We start from the raw sequence: 22,719 nt of genomic DNA on the forward strand, positions 1-22,719 counted from the left end.
AATGTATGGGAATTAGTTGATTTACCAAAGATAAAGAACTATATCTTATAAATTGATTTTAAGAAAAAAAATTCAAATTAGATGGAATATTGGATAAATATAAGGTAAGATTAGTAGCAAAAGGTTTTATCCGAAAGGAAGGCATAGATTATGAAGAGATTTATTGACCAGTTGTTAAATTTACTTCTGTAAGAATTATAATGGTCATTGTTGTACACTTAGATCTAGAATTACACCAAATATATGTAAAAACAACTTTTTTAAATAGTGAATTAAAAGAAGAAATATATATGAGACAACCAGAAGGATATGAAATTCTAAATGAAAATAACAAAGTACATAAATTAAATAGATCATTGTATGGACTAAAACAATCATCTAAACAATTGTATTATAAGTTTCATGATACTTTAATTTCATTTGGTTTTGTTTCAAATGACTTTGATTATTGTGGATATATGAAGAATGGTAGGAGTAGCATTATGAGTTTATCATTATATGTTGATAACATTTTATTAGCTCCAATGACTTGAAAATGTTAAATAAAATAAAAGTTTTGTTAAAATCTCAATTTGAAATGAAAGATATGGGTGAGGCTTCTTTTGTGTTAGGTATTAAAATAATAGGAGATAGAAAAATAAAGAAACTTAGACTCTTATAAGAAGTTTACCGAGATAAAATATTAAAAAGGTTCAAAATGGAGTCTTCCAAGGTAGTAGACATGCCTATTCATAAAATGATAGAATTATTTAAGAAAATGGCACCTACAAATCAAGAGGATAAGGCAAATATGAAAAATAAGCAGTGTGCTCAAGTAGTATTGAGTTTAATGTATGTAATGTTATATACAAGATTGTATAGAAGTTATGATATGAGTCTTGTTAATAGATTTTAGAGTGATCTAGGAATTCCTCACTAGTTGGTATTGAAAGAAAACTAATACATTTACAATGTACAAATGATCTAGAATTAACTTATCAAAATGAAGATTTAAATATCACTGATTATTGTGATTCTAACTTTGCAAGTGATCAAGATGATAGAAAATTCATCTTTGGCTACATATTTATTTTAAGAAGAGGAACTATAATTTGGGTTAGTAAAAAACAAACTTGTGTTGCTCATCCTACAATGGAAGCTGAATTTATAGCATATAGTACTATTGCCACAAAACTGTATGGGTAAAACAAAATTTAGAAAATCTCGAGCTGGATCAAATGTCTAACAATAAGGTTATGTTGTTATGTGATAATTCAAAAGTATTGCAACTATTAAAAATGGTGAAGTAGAGCCAAGATAAAAACATATAGAATTGAAATATCACTATATTCTAGATACGATACAAAGGGATAAATTACATGTTAACTATATCCCAACAAAAGAAATGCTCATTGATTCTTTAACTACCATATATATTAAAAATTTTAGAAAGTATATTTATGCTATGGGCTTGAGAGCATATTAGAACATTTGGTTTTTGACCAAGTGGGAGATGTTGGAAATTGTGGTAAAAAAATACTCTTTTAATGTGATGGGTAAATTTATTAGAACCTCACATATTATGGTCCACCACAAATGTATTTTGTATTTTTTTTTTTTTTCATAATTAGATAATTGAGTTTTACCAAGGGAACCAAATGGAGGTTTGGCTCAAAAGACTTCGTAAGTGGATGAAAAATCAAATTAGTTTGTTATTAGAATACTTCACTTACTTGACCCGATAATTACTTGACTTTGTTAATTACTTAATTTGGTTAAATATGAGATAGATGGGATGAAGAAATAATGTCAATTTTTAAAAAGCTTTTAGATAGAAAAAACCTATTTGTCTCCTAGTTATATTATCAAATTACTTTTTGTATTTTTTTTATTATGTTTATTTCATATTAAAGAGTTTAAAGACAAAGGTAGTTGAGAAGTTTGAAAAGGAATAGAATCAAAGAATTTGAAGAAGAGAAAGATTGAAGACATCGATAAGGATAAAATTACTTGGTAACCTAACAACCAATTCCAAAATTTCAAAATAGGGAGAGCAATGGCATAGCACAACAAGAAGTTGAATTTAAAATTTCGAAATGAATCTATGCCATGTTGAAATCAACAAGCCCAATTTGAAATAACAAAGTCTTAGTTCCATTCCGAAAAATTAGAAATGGGGAAATTTTATTTAATTTCATGGTATTTCTAATTTATTTTGAATAAATGGCCAATAAGAGGGTGTCACATGTGGTAGAGAGAGAGGTTGGTACATAGAATTTTTTTCCCATCTTTGAACAATTGCACTTTGTTACTTTGTCATCTTTGATTTTATAGTTATTAGTTGTGTTATTAGGTTGGATTAAAGATTAAACTTAGTTTTGAAAATCTACACTTACTCATTGTTAAGAAAGTTTAATTGATGCCCAAGCAATTGAACAATTTAAGTGGAACATCATTATTATATTAAAAAGGGAAACTTATATTTTGGGCTGACCATTTAGGACTAATTGGGTTTTCAAAATCCAAGAATTGCAAATTTAAGATTCCCCCATTTATGTGCAAAATAATATAATTTTTGTGCACTTTGTGTTGAGTAGGCTTTTTATACCCATTTTTCCATCACCCAGTCTCCATGTCAGCATTCACGTTGCAGGGAAGGTTTAAGAAAAAAAACAAAAAATAGGAAATCTTATGTTTTGATTACATTGTTCTCTTTCACTTCGCTTACACATCACTCGAACCCGAGAACCATCTGAAATTTCTCACTTTCTCGAAAATTCTTCCTCTCATTTTTCTCTAAACCCACATATGAAATTTCCCTCAAAATTTTCTCCAAAAACCTCAAAGCCAAACCCTGACGGTTTGTTTTCTTCTTATTCATAGTTACCCAAAAAAACTCGAAAAACCCCAACTTCTACCTTGTCTTCCTCTCATATCGGAACCCGAAAAACTCTAACTTTTGCCTCGTTTTCCTCTCATCTCGGAAACCCAAATCTCATTATGCTAACCTCTTCTTTTCCCATAAACCCTCTAGAATCGCAAGATTTATGTGACCGAAATGGAGAAAATTATCAACTTACAACTTCACTGTGTAGATTCAGGGACATGGGGAGTTGTAGGTGCTCTATCGTTCTCTCTCTAAGGCTCTAGTTGTTAGTCTCTCTCTTCATCTCCATCAATAAGTGAATATTTTTTTTCGTAGCTATTCCGATCATGCTTATATCGATCATTTTGTGATTTTGTTTTGTTGTTGTTTTTTTTTTTTTTTAGTTTGTTTTTTATATGTTGATGAAATTGGATGTATTGGATAATGACAGATGGAGTGTGTTAAGGATGTGTCACTAGTTGTTCAGTGGATGAGGGAGGAAGGGAAAAAGAGGGAAAATTTTGGCATTACTGTTTTTGGATTTATTATTGAAAAATTAGGGCTTAATAAATTAACAGAAGGTTTTTTTTTTTTTTGTGGATGGTTATTCTTTTTTACACTCTTATTGTTTATTTTGGATTATGCTTAATTGAAGCCATGGATTGTTAGAACTTCTGGTTACTACTAATATTTTTAGTTAATTTTCTGATGCAATGATTCATGCATTGTTATTTAAGCTTGGTGAATGGGTTTATATGGCCTTGGATCTTCCACCGTGCTCATTCTCATATATTTTTAATAGGAATCTAGGACCATTCTATTTTATTTGCTTATTTTCTTGATTTTTATGGATGGTTCGTAATATGTAGTTACTAGAGGCGATGAGATCCCTAAAACTATTTTTTTGAAGGATACTAGAGTGGCTTTGCCAAATTTCTGATGTCACTAGATATTTAGGATGCTATTCTTTTAAGGCTTCAAGCATACTTAATAAATTCATTCTTCAATTTGCTAAGTGAGAAGAAAAACATTTGTTAAGAAAAAGTTTTAAACATTTGCAGCGTTTTTCATCTAATAAATTGTTAAGAAAATAAATGAAAAGTTTGTGGTTGAATTAGTTATTGTATGTAGGGACAAATGTTTTTTTTTTAAAAAAAAAAAAAGAACTTTTAAGTTTTCAATTCAGATTATCTGTTATTTATATGAATCAATATTTGATATTTTCTTTTATTTATCCATGATATTGTTTTCTTGTAGGAAAATAAGCACAGATTTTGTCTTTGAATTTTCCGTTACAAGTTTCTGAGTTCTCTATTGTTTTACCTTTGTTTTCTTACTAACCAAGCAAATATTTCTAATTTATTTTTAAATTCTGATACACATTCTCTTAAATTGCATGCATCCATATTTGGCATTTTCTTTTATTTACCCATTAAATTATCTAATGCAAGTTTCAAATTTGATTTTCCTGTTCCTGGATATCTCAGCAACCAAAAGGATTTCTTTTCTTTAAGTTCTCATTCTCCTTGCATGCATGACATGGCATGGAATTCTTTTACCCTTTTTCCTGCCCTTTCCAATTTTTTCTATCATGCATTCTCAGATTTTTGTGTTCTTTATTGCTTTAGTGAAATCTCATTTAGACTGAATGATAATTTGAATGATTAATTGTTTAGGGTGTTTGAAGTTCTAATTTCATGACATAATGATATCTTTATATATTTTTTTCTTTCTTTAGATTTTGTGTTGATATCTTCTTCTTTTTCAGAATGTAACAACATTGGGAGGAACATTGCTTGAATTATCACATTTTCAAAATGGTCGTGATTCAAAGAAAATGATAGAAGGTATTTGATTTTCTTCATATACTTTTAAGATAACTATTGTTGTTTTTTTAGTTTTATGTTGAATATTTGTGACAAACAATGACTGTGATTTACAATATACTAACTTGTAATAACAATTTTGTGGGGAATTATCACTAATATAGTAAATTCCATTATGAAACTGGATGAGGCATAAGTAACCAGTCCCATACAAAATGAGACATTATAATGCCTAGGAAATGGCCTCACTAACCAAGCAATGATGTTCTTGTGACCTGGTTGAGCTTTCTATGACTCCATTTTTGGACTTTTTTTTTTTTTTTTTTTGCTTTTTTTATAGCCTTTGATCTATTAATTTAAAATTTCATTTTAATTACTGGTGAATTCATTATTGATCATATGTCGTTAGGTGCCAAAGATGCATGAGGACATCCATACTAATGCAACTAATCAACAACTTATAGTTGTTGCTTCTTCTAAAGCAAATGTGAGAACTTTAGGGTATTGTTTCATTTTGCATGCAACCTAGGTTAACATTCCCATCTTTGAGGGCTTCCTTTCTATTGCTTATATATTTTTCATTTCTCTATGTTTCTATTTTTTCCTTTTTACAAAGTAGTACCAAGTTGTAGGTTGTTCCTTATTTATTATGTTACTGCCTATACGAGCGTGTACCCTTCTACTTGTTCATAACAGGTGAAATAATTTGCATAAGAATTTTTATAGTAGTTTTACCCATTCATTCTACACTTAATATCGATCTTGATGACCCTACACTATCATGGCCAGAAGATTTGCATGTTTTGATTTTGATATTAGAATTGTTAGATGAACATGATGTTAAGTAGAAGCAAAGCCCTAAATTTACTTCTGGCTCCTTGGAACATAGCAGGAAGTGATAAGTTTTTGGGGCTGGTTCCTTGAGTTTCCAAGTTTAGGTTTTCTTGGGAAGAACTTATTATTAATGTGTGAATTCATTCAAGCTAATTAGTGTAAAATTTTCTAGATTTTGCAAGTGAAAACACCTTAGTTTTTCCTATTGCGTTTGTGTTTTTGTAGGTTGATTATTTTGTTGATTGTCATTTTTCAATGAATGGAAGCAATAGGGTCACCCTTGAAGGTGGGAATACAAGTGTTGTTAAGGGTGTGCTTACTATGTCCGACAAGCAGATTGGCACCACCCAACAAAGCCAAGGCATCTTTGGATGCATCCCTTTTAATTTAATTTTTTTCCCATAAAATTTTCATTTCTTTTGAGTGGAACGTGAAATTTTCCATTCGTGGTGGTGTGAAATTTTTTGTACCATTTTTGTATCCTTTTTAATTTAAGATTAGATTGGAACTTTCATCAAGTAGTAACAGAAAAAAAAAAAAAACAATATTGATAAAACAATTTATATAAAGTTATTCAAGATTTACATTCCAATTAATTGTTGCCAAGAATATATATATATATTTGTCACTATATTAAACAAGAAGTTGGTGTAGGTGATGATAGCAGCAAAGATGGGTCTTCTCGAACAGTTAAAATCCAGATTATATGGTCCAACTGGATATCAAGCAAATGAGAAGAGCTCAAGGAGATAAAAACTTAATTACCTACAATGAAAATGCATTCATGGGTACCTATATTATATGATGGGTTTTGTTTTTTTAGTTTGGTGATTTTGAGTAAATAGCAATGGTCCATATAATTTGTTTCAATGCCATAAACCAAAACCTTGCTAACCTTGGTAAAGAAAACTCAAGTTAGCCAAAATCTCAGTGTGCCAAGACTCCATGTAGGTTATTGCAAAATTTCTTGTTTTGGCCATATTAACTTCTTTCTGTCTTACTGAAAACAATGATTTAAATTCCAACTGAAACAACAAAGAGTTCTATAAATATGACCAAAACAAAGAAGATAAAATCACTACACTAACATGAGGGCAAAGAGGAACTTTCTCGAAACAGTGATAAAATATTAGATATATATATGTATTCAAATAGTTTTTAAACCAGGGAAAGCCAACACAGTTAAGGGTTCTTATATACAAGAAATATTCCTCAAGAACTTGATTTTATATTTCACTAAAAATTCAAATAAATGATAGTAATACAGAAAGTCCTTGTCACCCATATGGAAACAGGGGAACATGCCATACCCAAGTTGGACATTGAAATAATACATTACAAAATTCAAAAATCAATTTCATTTTTTGCACACATGTACAAAGAGGAATGACAAACCCTTTGAAGGATTCCAAGTACAGTTGGCTTTTTTTTTTTTCTTGATTCCAAGTGCACATTATATATACAGGGTTGACTTAATTTGTACTACCAATGAGACCTAAATGACTAATGGAAGTGATATTGTCCCTATCTTGTGCCTCTTGCAAGAGTAAATTAGCAGCCACAAAAGCCTTCTGTGATTTTTTTCAAGCCTCATATAGCAAAATTTACATCCTATATCTGCACCACAACCACATAAAAATTCAAAGAGTAGAGAAAAAGAACATATAAATTCAAATAAAAAGTAAATACATATAATTGAGAAAAAAAAATATAAATTCATCCCATGAAAAAACTATCATACGTCAATGAGAAAGAAAGTTGAGATAGAGCATACAAAATGCTTTATAGAGTTTTATCCAAGAAAAAAATAAGAATAAAAAAATGTGGGAAGGAATATGATGCAGACAATATGATGCAAAAATTCTTAAGTCCATCACTTTGTCATAAAAAATTTCAGTTTAATCCAAAAACATGGTATGCTAAAATATTTTTTGATAAACAAACACTTTATTAAAAGAGCATAACAAAAAGGGCCCAACCAAAGTATACAAGTAGTGTGAGACAAGCATTAAACAAGGAAGAAAAAAAATGGTAAAACAAATAAACCTCCATCCCTTTAACTAGAAGCCAACCAAATGATAAAGTCTAATAACAACAAAAAAAACTTTATCAATAAATAATATGGATAGTATATAGGTGAATTGTGGCACCTTCAAATTTATGAGTGATAAAAAAACACACCATGGAATCCTTGAGTTGGTGTTGCACTATTAAATTGTTTGGAATGAACAACCTCCAAAATATTGGCAAAACATATCATTTTTTCCCCTTCCCTTTCAAAGAGAAAAAGCCTTGTATTTCATTTCCAATCAACTTAAAGGTTGAACCACATAAAGAAAAGATAGTACATAAATTTTCAAAGGTAGTACTTGAGGTTCATAAAGGTAGTACCTAAAGTCCACTAAGGAAGTAATTAAGGCTCATTAAGGTAGTACCTAAGGCTCATTAAGGTAGTACCCAGGCTCATTAAGGTAGTACCCAAGGCTCACTAAGGTAGCACTTAAGGCTCACTAATGTAATACCCAAGGTTTACTAAGGTAGTACCCAAGGTCCACTAAGGTAGTACCTAAGGTTGAAACATCTAATACTTGAGGTTTGAAAGGGAAAAACCAATAGAAAACAAATGTCATGATCAAATCTACCTTAGGTATTACCATAGTGAACCCTGGGTACTACCTTAGTGAACCTTGGGTACTAACTTAGTGAACCTTGGCTGCTATCTTAGTAACCCTTAGGTACTACCTTAGTAACCCTTAGGTACTACCTTAATAGCCCTTAGGCTCACAAATGAAGTAACTAAGTCTCACAAATGTTCACAAATGAAGTTTTGAAGCTTCACACAAGTAGTACCCAAGTTTAACTATGGTAATAACTAAGGTCGATTAAGGTAATAACTAAGGTTGATTAAGATAGTACCTAAGGTTCACTATGGTAGTACCTAAGGTTCACTATGGTAGTAACTAAGGCTTTGCTTACAAAGGCAATGAGTCTTCTTTGTTACATGTGCACTTCACCTAATCCAATAACAAAGACATCACATATCACCACAAAAATCTTATCAAAATTGGGCATTGCAAGAACTAGTGTTGTTCTCTTAGTGTGTTTGAGCAAGTGAAAGGTTTGTTTCGCTTCAAGAGTCTAGCTAAAATTATCTCACTTAAGCATTATAGTTTGTAGCTAACTTATCTTTCCATAATCCTGAACAAATTGCTGACAATGACATTATTATATTGTAATTGGTTAGTCGATAGAACCATTAGGTACTACCTTAATGTACCTAAGGTACTAACTTAGTGAACCTTAGGTACTACCTTAATGCACCTTAGGTACTACCTTTGTGAACCTTAGGTATTACCTTAATGGAGCTTAGGTAGTTTGTTCGTGAACCTTGGGTAGTTAGTTTATCAATCCTAGGTAGCACCTTGCTCAACCATAGCAGAATTTGTTTATGAAAGCATGAATTATGTAGCATTAGTAGGATTTAGGAATACGTAACTTTGACAAACTATTTTCCGTTTTTATTTTAATTAAGTGTATATAATATTCATGTAAAGGCCTGTAGTTCCATCTAAATAGTTAGAATGCCTTGGAACATACTAAGAATAGAGTGAAAAAAAAAATAAGAAGAGGGAATGTACCCAATTCTACTCCCATAAAATACTTTGAGAAAATAAAGAAATTAATTATAACTCCTAAGATGTTAAGGAAAATTAGAGTTCTTGATAAATTTCTTGACAACATCTTGAAATATTGGTTCTAAATGTTCTGGTAGTATAGTTTAAAAGAGACTTTGTACACATTTTTTTCCAGGACCAATAGGGATTGATTTTTTAAAGATAAATGACTTAAATTCCTTTGTCAAATGCAACATGAATTGTTCTTGGAATGTAGGAATAACCAATAAAATAAAAGAGGCACATTCCTAATTTGCCCAAGTTCCAAAAAACACTTTCTCCTATCATCTTATGCTATCTAACTGAATTCAACTCAATAAAGCCCTTATCTCAAATGTTCCTAGATTACAAGGATAGTTAGACATGAGCAAAACAACAAAGAAGGATACAAGAGTGTAGATATTTTGATACACATAAATAATATTAATTTGTATCTAGAAACATAAAACAACAATAAAGATGAAGATTTGTTCAATCAGGCATATGAAGTCTTTGATATGCAAGAAGAGAGTTCAACTGGCATCATATTTCTTTTTTCAAAATACAAGTGCCTTCATCATATGTTTGTTTCAACATAAGAAACAAGAACTATCCCATCAACTTTTACCAACAATATTGTTAATTACCCTATCAGAACACTAAGAATGGGTCAAAGCCTTATTGGAGAAAGGAGGCTACATAAGAATGTTAATTTCTAGATCATACACAAGTGGTGTACTAGACACAAGTCACAGAGCAGGATGAATACTTTCCATAATATGTCTTGCAAGCTCATATTGAACCTCATTTTTTAAACTAGAGAGAACCATGGTCCTAAATGTAAAACGCATCAAGACACAATTCAATTAGGTTGTTCTTATCATTGAAACTCTGCATGGTTTAACACACAAACAGACTCATAAAGAGTGCAAACCTCATTACCTCATACCGAAGCAACAGAACAAAAATACACATCGTTCCAACACATTTGAAACCAAATTTCAAATTGTTGATATGTTGTTTCCATTAATACTAAAACATGATGTAATAACTTGACCAACAAGCATTTCGATATCAAATTACAAACACTAGGGTTCCTTATACAATTATCAACTCTCAGTTTGCAGAACTCAATGAGCACTGTTTCGTAGATGCTTTAAATTTGAGCATAAATTGCAAATTAAAGTAGGGTTTTGGCAAAGAAAGTACCTAATTAGTGTCAAGAGGAGGAGAAATTGAACAGATTGTGGGTCTAAGTTGCAGAGAAGCCCATAAACATAGGAGCAGAGAAAGAAGCGACTTTGATCTGCCCATGATTCATCTTCATCGTGATCTAAAATTCATTTACCATCTTCCACTCCTTGGTTGCAGGCCTCCTCATCACAGGAAACAAAAGGGAGAGGGAGCATGCTAGTTGTAGGTGTGAGAGGTAGCGGGAGAGAAAGGGATGAAGGTAGGGGGAAAGAGAGACTTGGAGAGGTTAGGGTTTTTCTGGATTTAGGTTTCAAAAGGGAGAAGTGCAGATGGAGAATTTTTTATTTGGATTTCAGTGTGTAGTGGAGAAAGTGAACAAGGCAACCGTTTTAAGTTTTTTATTTTTATTTTTTGGTTTATATATATGTATGTGTGTGTGTGTGTGTGTGTGTGTGTGTGTGTGGAGGTTGACCTGGCAGGTAAGAGAGGGCATATTAGGCATTAAAAAACACCTCAACCCAAAGTGCATGAAACCCAAAATATTTTGGGTTCAACATTGTAAAATTAGGAATGGTAAAAGTGGGTTCTCATTTTAATAATATTGAGATATCAAAAACCCAAAACCAAACTTTCCCTATTAAAACTGGTGCACTTTTTTTAGCTTTGATGGGGTGAGATTTTAGAAGTTCAAAATGAAAAGGGTTTTGCAGCTAACCATGTTTTACCTTGTCTGATATAAGATTTCCTCAAAATCAAGAACAACAACAAAAGCAGTCTACCCATTTTTATTTTTTTCCCACAAAATTGTTTTATTTTTTAATATTACAGTTGAGACGTACAAAAATGATTTTATATGTTTAATAACATAATATAATATTTTTTTATATATAAATTTTAAATATTTTAATCATTAATATCAATAATAAAGAAATAACAAATTAATTTTTAATATATATCACAAAATGAATTTCAAATAATACTAAATATAAAATATATTTTATTATAAAAATAAATAAATATTAGTGATACTATAATTCTACCTTCTTTATACATGAAATTTAATAATTCCACCAAGGTGGAATTTATATATCTTATGAATCATAAACTATTTTCTCTCATATATATTTTTTTTATGTTAGTCATTTTGGGAAACATAAAATTTGAATTAAAAAAAAAATCAATTTTTGTTTCAAAAATATAATAATATTGTTTATTTATAAAACTTAAGTATTACAAAAAAAAAAATAATTAAAAAAACTCAATGTCCAAATTTTGAAACAAGTTGCATTCTACTTCAAGGTCCAAATTTTGAATTTGACATTATTCTTTTTCACTATCTTTTGACTCTTGTTTGTTTGGTTATTAGAGAATTTGAAGAAAAGAAAATAAAGAGATAAATTTGAAGGAAATAAAAAGTGAAATAAAATAAAAATATATTTAAATATAATATATTATTTTTACATGTTTCTTAAAAATCATGTTATTAAAATAATTTGAAAATATGTAAATTTTTAATTAATTTTAATTATATTTGATTTTTTTACTATTTTTTTATAATAAATCAAATATAAAAAATTCACTTTCCTTAATATTTTTTTTTTTTTTTTTTTACTTATTACTTTCCTACAACCAAATATAGCATTAAAAAATTTTTTTTCTCATATCTAGTTTAATCATGGAGAATTCAAGGACAACTATGCCCAAATAAATGAAGTTATCATATGATTTGAAGTTATATGACTTGATGACGAAATTGAATGTAATTATAATTACTTAAAAACTTATCCATTTTTAACCCGTTAATCCTTATAAAAAATTATTTAAAATAAATAAAATAAATTTAAAGTAACATTTAAAAATAATTTAATGATACTAATTTTTTTTTCTATTTTATTCTTTTTCCTTGCAAATTTGTTTTCCTACATTTTCCTTTCCCTCATTCTTGGGACCAAAAATTGCCTATATTTTTTTTCTTCTTCCTTATTACTTTCCTAAAATCAAACATGGTGCAATATTTATCTTAAGAGGCCTTCTCTATAGACCCATAGCACATTTATATTCTCCTCATACTTTATATAAGTATAAAATTTATAATATTAAAATTCAAGGATTTTGACACATTCTAACCCAAAATAAGAGAACAAAAATAAATATTAAGTGGTTGCAAGAAGTAATGTTCAAAACAAATTGGGAAGACATGGGTGGTGCAAAGCAAGAAATTAGACATGCACAATTCAATTTTCCACCTTTCCAGCATCTCTCCCACCCATCATCACTACCTCTACTCTTCCTTTCTCAACACTAACGTCTAATGTTGTTTCTAGGTTAATTTTATATGGAATCCCATTCATTCCTCTGCATTCTATTCCTCTCTAAGCTTCATGCAACCCTCTCAATTGATGAAGATAGTGGATAATATTTTTGTATTTAAGAATAGAAACAAACTGCAAATTCATACCATCTGCTAGATTCATTGTGTGCATTAGCACAATAAACATCAAACATGGGAATATTTAGTGGATTAACAGTAAAGACAGCTTACAGAATTTGTATTTTTCTATTCCCAAGACTTCCATCAATAGTTTAACCATAAAAATTCACTCACAATAGGTTACCAGTTGATAGATGATACTATCTGGCACTAAATACAGGTTCTGCATCTGAGTTTGGTTGTGTTTTTCGTGTGTATTTCAGAAGCAAGCCTTCTGAAGAAAGACCCGGTACAGTCAAATCCCTAGAAAAATCAATGCCAATCAGAAAAGTAAATTAAATTAAATTCAAGTCAAATCGGGGAATACAGGAAAGGAGAAACTAATAGATAATATGAGACTATTAAACCTTATATAGGGCTGTAGATCCTTCCACTCCCATTTTGGCCGCTCTTGAAAAAGCATGGAGAAACGTGCAGCTGGGTTAGAAGGCAGGGAAGAAACACTAAAGGCACGAACCCATGTCTCGACCCCAAACTTTTCTGTCAAAACTTCACCTTCCAACATGTCAAAACTTGCCTCCATCCCATCTGGAATCTTTTGAATCCACTCCTCCATGAAACTTTCCATCTTCCTCTTCCCATCCTTCAAGATTTCTCTAGCAAAATGAATGCATAAGCGCCTCTCATCCAACTTCCATACACAACTGCCAACACCCTCATCCACCTTGCTACCATAAACTTGCAAACAATGTAACCCTAGTGTGCGAGGAAAACCATCTGATTCCAGAACACCCACAACTTCATCTTCACCAAGTGCATCTAAAGACCAATCATTCAACACTGAGTTATGCAGAAGCATATTCAGAATAGTACCCATATACTTCTCATCCACAATTCTCCAATACCCATCAATCTCTACTGCTGAAAAAGCCCGTAATCCAGACCTCAATTCATCATCACTGGCTTGAACCCTATCTATAAGATCATTCCATTTAAACAAATTTGTTTTCTGTTCCTCCATCCCTTCCAATTCCTCTTTCTCTGAGACCTCCTCAGATGTAAAAGGATTCTCCAAGAGAAGCAAGTTAAGCTTGTCCAGCCTGGGAGCAACCTCAACAAGCTCCATGTTACCAGGAGCCACTTTAATGACAGATGCAACAACCCGCTGGTCATCATCTTTCTCATCAGAATATTGTGGATGTTCATGCAATGCTGACTGATCTACTGGGGGTATAAGGAACACAGAATTGGAGTTTCCAACAAATTTGATAGAATAAGTCTTTGATTGAGTACAAAGAACAGCATCTTCATTGGGTTGTCCTCTTAAAGTTACCCTAGGAAAGAAAAAATGCTGAAACTGAAATGCAAAACCAAAAATATTGGGATTTGGGAATATGAGAAATGAATTGAACCCAATAAACTAATTAAGGTTATTACTTACCTCTGGTGGAGGACATCTGGAAGAAGCTTGTCATCAATTTCAAGAAGGATCAGATCATCATGAGGACCAAAATGAGGATGATATGCGATAGAGATTGAAGAGTTTGGCTGAAGATTTAAAACTGCTTCTGCTCCTCCTGTGCAACCCGACTGTTTTTGTTCCATCTTTTAAAGTAATATAAAATGCAGAATTTTCATATAGTAGGAAACAATATCCAGATCAATCAAATCAATTTTCCCTCAGGTGGCTTTTTAAGGTCCCTTTCTGGTTATAAGGCATGGAAATTCTTATTTGCAGCTGATCTCTGCATTAGTAATGAATAAATAAAAGTAAACAAAGAAGCCAAGAAATCAAAGTGATCAAGATAGTAGCCTAAGATAACTTGAATGGTTAATCTACCACCAAACTTGCCTGTGCTTCGTGGATTACAAAGGGAGTTTAGACTTCAATTTATTACCAATTGCTGACATAAATCCAAAGAAAATTACTTGCCACAACTCATTTTCTATATGTTTCAAGTGATTAAAATAGTTTGCTGAACTTGTACTGGTGTTTTAGCTGCCATATTTCAGGACCATGCAGTCACACAAATCACACACCTTGTGAAATGCATCATAATAATAGGGGTTTAACAACAACATTGTGCATGAACTCAAAAGTAATGAATTTCTGATCATACCCTCTTGGAGAGATAAATCGAGCTTGATCAATTTCTATGACCCAGTGGTACATCAAAGTGCAGAAAAAGTTTGCAATAAAATAGAACACTATGGACGATGAAAGGCAAGCAAACTAGAAAGTCAAATAAATGGACTGTCAACCGGTAAATCATAGAAACTTCCACTAAAATGAATATCAACCTTCACAAATAAATAAATAAAGTTCTCATCTATCAAATTTTGTAATGCCAACCAAGTATATGGATAAGCTAAATCACCAAACTCGGTTCCCTGTATGTCCCTAATATATTAAAACGTGTCAACGTGTCAAAATGTCAAAATAAAGGTAGAATCAGCTCGTCCAAGGCCAAACTCAGGAATGAACCATTGGTTTCAGGTTTAGATTGTATAATCCAAGTCCACAAATTGGGTGGTAAAATAGACTGATTACCTGCTAGATACATTGCTAAAAGGGGCATGAGAACTAATGCTACAATAAACCCCATTGTTGATAGAAAGGAAACAGGTCATGCTTTTCTAGGCAGCAATGAAAAGAATCTTCCAAGATAGCAACCAAAAACCGCAAAATTGCATCCATTCTGCCCATGGTAATTTCCCATATATTTCAACTACTAAGATGGAGAAAAGGGGGAAGAAACTTTTTTTCCAAATGTGGTAACAAACTATTTAATTTTTTTTTATATATAGGTAATGGTAACATACTATTTTGTGATTCTTATGCATTATATCTTATATCCAAAAATGGTAAAGGAAAAAAAGAAAAAAAGAAAGAAAAAAGGAAAAAAAAAACCCTAGAATCTTTGGATTAAATATTTCATTAATGATGTAGGCTTAACTAACTCATTAATCAAAAAGCCTTCACATTAGAAGATGTATTGATTGGTCGTAGAACTCAAGTCTAATATGCAGTTTTGCGTCCAAATCAACAAGTTAGTCTAAATTGTATAATGTATATTTAGGATATCATCACCACACACAGTATAACTACCCATGATTTAAATTTACAAAAGGTAGATTTTCGTTTTACCAAAGATATGAGGAAATCCATTCTTTTTTTTTATCTCTTTGTTCCTTTTTCCATTTTTGTCCCCTTTTTTTTTTTGAAATGATTGATTATATTCTTTTTTCCACCATATTGCACAATGTTAGCATTTCCTTTTATCATTGATCTCATTGGTAAAATCTCCCAATGTTCTTATCAGAGGTTTACTCAATTTGAATTTCTATGGAACTTAACTAAATATGTACCCAATTTTATTTTCTTTTCTCCTTCCTTTTCTTTGGCGCATAGGTAATTTTCAGTGTCAAAATATTCTTTTCAAGGCATTAGATTCACATTTTATGGAATAGAACCTAACTATTCATAGTGTAATATATGCATGCTTTATGTTTCTATATGTTACACTACCATTGCTTCCAATTAACATTACATTCTGAAGTATCTAGAATAAAACTTGTTGTCGATATTTTATCTTTGGAAAATTTTATTCAATAGAAAACATGGAGAGACTTCTCAAATACTTCTCTAAGCAACAATATTCCCTATGAAGGAATATTTCAGGTAAGATTTATAATTAATGAGCTATTTATGATAAAAAATGATGTCGATTAATTCTATTAAACTTTTGTATGCATCTTCAAATGAATCCTAAGCATTCCAACAGCCTTCATTTACAATTTCTCACTCAATCTTTCATTTCAATATTAGTTTATTTATTTATTATTGCTTTTCTTCTTCTAGTTCTTTTGCTTGAATTTTGGAGTTCTCTAATTTTCTATCTATACTTTTTCATTTTTTGTTATGTGGCATTTTATAAAATGCTTTCCTAGAATCAAATGGATTACTTCCTAGAATCAATGCTTCTCATATCAATCCTAAATTCAATACTGACTTTAAAATTGAATTCATCCAATAAATTATCTAATTCATCTAGAACACCAGTTCTAAAAACCAAATGATTTAATTAATCATTTTCTCATATTAACCTACTAAAATTACGAAATTTTCCTTTATTTTCCTTTGCATTTCCCTGCATCAAGATGCCAAAAAAAAAGCAGAGCATAAGAGAATAAATAAAACTCTATTCATATGTTTCATATTGTTTCATACAAATAATTGAGAAACTCAACTGCACCAAGCCAAATATTTGTTTTAGCCTAGTTTTGTTTTACTACCCACTTTCTTAGGCCTTAAAAACAAGTACAGTTTTCTGAATTCATTTCGTTTATTGCATTTTCTCAGCAACCAAACAAAACCCTTCTTGAATATCTTACACATATGCACTAAAGTTGAGCTAATTTCCCGAAGAAGTAGCAAAACTAAAGCCATAGGACAGCAAACCAATTAAATCACAAAACAGAAACTGAATCTCAACGGATAAGAAACAAAAGTCCCCAAATAATTATAGTAAAAATAACATGGAAATATCCATCTCATTTCACAAAAAATCCAGGTGAATAAACCTGAAAATTTCTGACTAAAACAAAGAATTGCATAAGAAAATCTTCATATGCAAAGAAAAAAGAAAGGCGAAGCAGAGAAAACAAGAACTTTACATTGTGGACGATCTCGAGAGTCTCCGACTAGGTCTCCGGCGCCGTTTCCGTCGATACTACCGGCGTTGTCGCCGATGATTTCAGTGGCTAGGGTTTTGTGTAGTGGAGAAGGGTGAAGGGCGCCAAGTTGGGGCTTTTAAAGACCTATTTATTATTAGTAACTAAAAAGCACAGGCATATTTGGAAGCAATTATATTTTTAGAAATTATTTTTTAACGTAATTTTTGGAAAATATTTAACCTTTCAAATGTTAAAAATATTATCATTGTCCATAACAACATTTCAACCATTAGAAATAATTTTCTATTTTTATTTTATTTGAAACATAGTAAGTACTCCTTATGGTTAACAACGAAAATATTGGTTTTCACCCATATATCATAATTGGTATTATAAATGGATTGGGACATATTAGGAAATATCAAAGATTTTTTTTTAAAAAAAAATATATGGATGGTATAAAAATTGTAAATCACAATTTCAAATCAACTATATGAGATCGGAATACACAGTTATACTTGACAAATACTACCTAAGATTTACTCTTCAGAACCTTATACACAAAAAATTTACGTGAAATAAATTATCATTAAATTAGTCTTTAAAAAATATGACTTCCCAATTTGACAAAACTTGGGATCCACAAGTGATAAGTTTTAGGGAGAATTGTGTTTTGGGCTCAGCTGGGCCCAAAAATTGATAAAAGATCCTCATAAGTTTCATATTTAAACCCAACACCTAAAGAAAGTCTACAAATTGAAAAGAAGGATATGAAACATTTAATTTCCGAAAATGCCCTTTATTGTCAAAAAGAAAAAGAAAACAACTAACTTCTCACTCTCTTTCATTCTTTTTTTCCCTCTCTCTTTCATCATTCACCTTATCTTTTTCTCTCACATATTAATCGGTGGGACGTGTAAATTAATTCTTTTCTAGAAAGGTGTTACTATTTTCATCAATTATTTTTCTCCCAAAAATCATGCCTAATAAATTAAATATTGGTAATCAATGGTTGAAAATGATTATTACTATATTTTTAAAGTAAAATTTTTTTAAATACCTCATAAAATATTTTTTAAAAAACTTACAAAATATATAATAAATAATTTTTAAACACCTTAAAAAAAATTATTATTCTTTTTTATCCAATATATATATAAATATCTTTAAGGTTGTAGACAATTATTTGAATATTTTCTCTATTTTTTGGACAATACATTGATATTGTTTTAATATATTATTTTGTAACATGATCATCTTTTAACTAATGGTGATAATTAATTTTTAATTGAATAATGTATTATAACTTAATAATTTGAAAAATATTCAAATGCCTTTTTAAATCTAAAATAAATGTGGACTTGACATGATTTAAATTATTAAAGCATGATGTCATTAAGTCAAGCAAATGTATCATATTAAGAGATGAATATGTAAATTATATCATAATTTTCTCTTTTTTTATTTTTATTTCCTCGTACATGATATCTTTTGTATAAAGTTTTGTAGATGAAAAATAATAAAATCTTTTGTTATGTAAAGAGGTATAACAACACATTAAAACTGAAAAGAGAATATAATGGAATACAAATTAGATGAAAATCACTTTAAATAAGGATATAATAGAAAACATATAAATGTAAGAAAAAACAAGTTTAGATGAAATTTAAAATAAAAAATCAAAGAAAATAAATTAAAAGTAATAATATAAAAATCGTAGAATCTTTAAAACTATAATTACAACTAAAAAAATTATTTTAAATTAACTTGATAATTTAAATTAATGATTTTTTATAAATAAAAAAAAATACAAATGTTACAAAGATAATTTTTTATTCTTTTTAATTCTATTTAAATATGATTTTTTTTAATATCTGCTAACATTATGTTTATAAAGGTAAAATAGTAAAAATATATATTTCATTCAGTTTACTTGTAATAAACACTTTAAATGTGATTAATTTTAATTTTATTTCCTATATTTTAATTTTGGTAGAGAAGATCTAAATGACATAGTTTGGTAAAAAAATATTCATAATTTTTCCTCAACAGTTATTATATGTTGTTTATATTGTCTTAAGTTATTTGAAACAATGACATTAATGTGTTATCCATTTATATTAATTTGATTTCACAAAAAAAAAAAAAAAAAGGTAATACCTAAATATTATAGTTAATTTTCCTTTATATAGGATGTAAATGTAGTAAGAAAAAATATTGTTAAAACTACTTAAATGAAATATGCAATTACAAATTTTGGATGATGAAATTTAAAATTTCAAATTAAAACAATTTTTAGGTGAAGGAATGTGTGGGGGAAAAGTGTTCAATCCTTAGGTGACAAGAAAAAAAAAAGTTCAGAATTAATTAAAATCTTGCATAAAAGATAACCTTGTACACCCTTGTATAATTAGTACATTTACCCCATACAGTTAGTACATTGCCTTACACAGTGAGTGGAATACTCTTTTATAGTTAGTGTAACACCCTTATATAATAGTGAAAATTTCATAAACAATTTATGGGTAACAAAAAAAATAAAGAAATGATTCAAAATCGACTAAAATCTTTCACAAATGGTAGCCTTGTACACCCTTGTACACTTAGTACATTTCCCTTGTACGTACAGTTAGTGTAACATTATTGTACAATGGTGCAATATATCCCTCTTAAGTTGTGTGTCCGTGTAGATATATTAATCTTATTTCTAATGGTTTGGCTAACAAAATGGTGGATGAATTATGATTAAATTTTTTTTCCCCAAACATTATTACTAAGAAAAGTATCGAAATTTTCATGTGAAAGTTAAATAAATTGCATGACGTAGGTATGCAATCAATGGGTGACAAGGAAAATGAAAAAGTGATTCAAAATCGATTAAATTTTTTTATAAATGGTAGTCTTGTACACCCTTGTACACTTAGTACATTTCCCTTGTACAATTAGTGTAATACCATTGTACAATATATCTATCCTAAGTAATATGTCCATGTAGGTGTGTTAATCATATTTCTAATGGTTTAACTAATAAAAGGATGGATGAATTAGGGTTAGTTTTTTTTTTTCCCAAACATCATTATTGGGGAAAGTATCAGAATTTCCATATGAGAGTTAAATAAAGTGCATGACATGAGTATGCAATTTGTGGGTGACAAGGAAAATAAAGGAGTGGTTCAAAATAGATTGAAATGTTTTATAAATGGTAATCTTATACACTGCTTGAACACTTAGTACATTTCCCTTATACAGTTAGTAAATACTCTTGTATAGTGACACAAATTTCATATTCCCGTAGTGCATATATGCCTATATTTGTATTAAACATGATTCTAGTAGTTTGATTAAAAAATGATGAAAAACTTTAATCCAATTTTTTTATGAACATATTACATTTTTGTGAAAAAAAATATACAATTGACCAATTCCTTTATTTAATTGTGAACATATTATATTTAAAAAAAAAAAGAATAATTAATAAATGAAATTTAATTCTTTTTATTATCTTAGTATTAAACAAGGTCTTCAATTTTCATTTTTAAAAATATTTTTCATTTTTTTAATTAAATGTATTTTCAAAAAGAGACAATATAGAAAATAAAAATAATTTTTAAAAATAAAAAAATAATAAAAACTAGAAAAAATATTTTAAAACCAAACTCAAACATAATTTATATAATTTTTAACTACTTTTTTTTTTATTTAAAATGAGTTACACATATCATTTACCCTTTTGTATGAGAAAAAAATCAATCTCTACTATACTATGTATTGATATAATCCATTTCTAAATACGAAAACATTTTAGTTGGATATTTAAAATAAAAACTCTTCATATATCCTCTTTCTCTCTTTTTCTTTTTTCTCATTTCAATAAATTCTCAATTAATTCAAATCATTAAAAAAATTCCTTAATAAACAAATTTGGAACATTCATATAACTTATTACAAAAGTCTATGTTCAAAAAATTATTAAAATATGGAAAGAAAAAGATTAAAAAAAAAAAAACTTTAAACTTTTTATTTTATAATAATAAAAAAATAAACTTTAAAATACTTTTTAGTATAAAAGAAAAAAAATAGTAAATGTATTTATTTTAAATAGTGTTTTAATCATTAAATTATTTACTTGTAAAATGTAAAAAATAATTTTTATTCATTTAAATTAATATTTTTTTCAAAAGTATGTTCCAAAATAATTTTTGAATCATTAATATAATTTTTATTTATTTATAATTTTAAAATAGAAAATAATGTTGATTTTTCAATTATTTTTAAAGGAGTTTAAAAAATAATGAAAAATAAAAAAAATGATTAAATAAAGGAGAATTTTATGGATGGGGCATGTAAAGAGTGGTGGTATAAAGACAAAATGATGGGTGTAAGTAAAAAGGGGTATTTTTGTATATTCCAACCTTATATCCTTACAATCAATTATAGGTGTTTGGAGGATTTTTTATTAATTTTTGGGCCTAGCTAGGCCCAAAACACAATTCTCCCTAAGTTTTATACACATCTTATACGTGGCATGCATTAAAAATGTGACACGTGGTGAAATTTGGAAGACTACAAAATTTAGTCTTACAAATAAAATCAAAATCTCCTCATATATTGTCAAAAAATAATTAAGATAAAATAAAATATTCTCTTATTAATATTTTTTTTTAAAGGAGCAAATATTCCGGTTGAAGTCAAAGAGAATAAATAAATAAATAAATATTCTCTTGTTGACAAATTTCCTTAATAAATAAGACAAGTCCTTAAAATTAAGTAATCAAGTTCTTTGAATTAAGCAACTCAATCTTGGAGAATTCCAAAATTTAATTTCCTAATTTCACTTATAAATAGGGGTAATTTCCTTTAATGAGGAGACTTCTTTAGATTGATAAAACGACTCTACATAGGAAAAGAAGTTTCTTAAAGAAGAAAAATCTTTGCAAAACGTCCTTGTAAGTCTAAGAAACGACAAAAGTGCTACACACGCGATCTTTGCTTTTCAATGAGTTCATTTGAGAACAAGCTACTCGATTGATCTCTAAAATCAAATAAATAGTTTAATAATCATCTTCTAAATTGTGATCAATGTGAAATAATAAAAAAGATACATTCTTTTGTAAAAGAATATTACCACAAAGATTGTACCTCATAATTTAATGATTTTAATAAAAAAAAATTTGTTCGCATTATTCTTATAAATAGTTTTGCTTACATTGTGGGACTTTTGCGAAATTTGTGCATACACACCTATATGATGATTCATAT

At 29.2% G+C, this 22,719-nt stretch overlaps 1 protein-coding gene across 1 annotated transcript; it reads right to left on the bottom strand.

Annotated features, from left to right (window-relative positions):
* Window positions 1-12,788: 12,788 nt before the first annotated feature.
* LOC117932770 (sister chromatid cohesion protein DCC1) lies at window positions 12,789-17,581 on the bottom strand. Its single transcript, XM_034854097.1, has 4 exons — window positions 17,461-17,581; window positions 14,225-14,528; window positions 13,191-14,117; window positions 12,789-13,086 (listed from the first exon to the last, which is right to left on the bottom strand). Exons 2-4 carry the CDS (start codon window positions 14,386-14,388, stop codon window positions 12,984-12,986), a joined length of 1,194 nt encoding a protein of 397 aa, XP_034709988.1. The 5' UTR covers window positions 14,389-14,528; window positions 17,461-17,581; the 3' UTR covers window positions 12,789-12,983.
* Between the last annotated feature and the right edge of the window lie 5,138 nt (window positions 17,582-22,719).

Source organism: Vitis riparia, chromosome 15, assembly GCF_004353265.1.
Source record: "Vitis riparia cultivar Riparia Gloire de Montpellier isolate 1030 chromosome 15, EGFV_Vit.rip_1.0, whole genome shotgun sequence".
NCBI classification, from domain to species: Eukaryota; Viridiplantae; Streptophyta; class Magnoliopsida; order Vitales; family Vitaceae; genus Vitis; species Vitis riparia.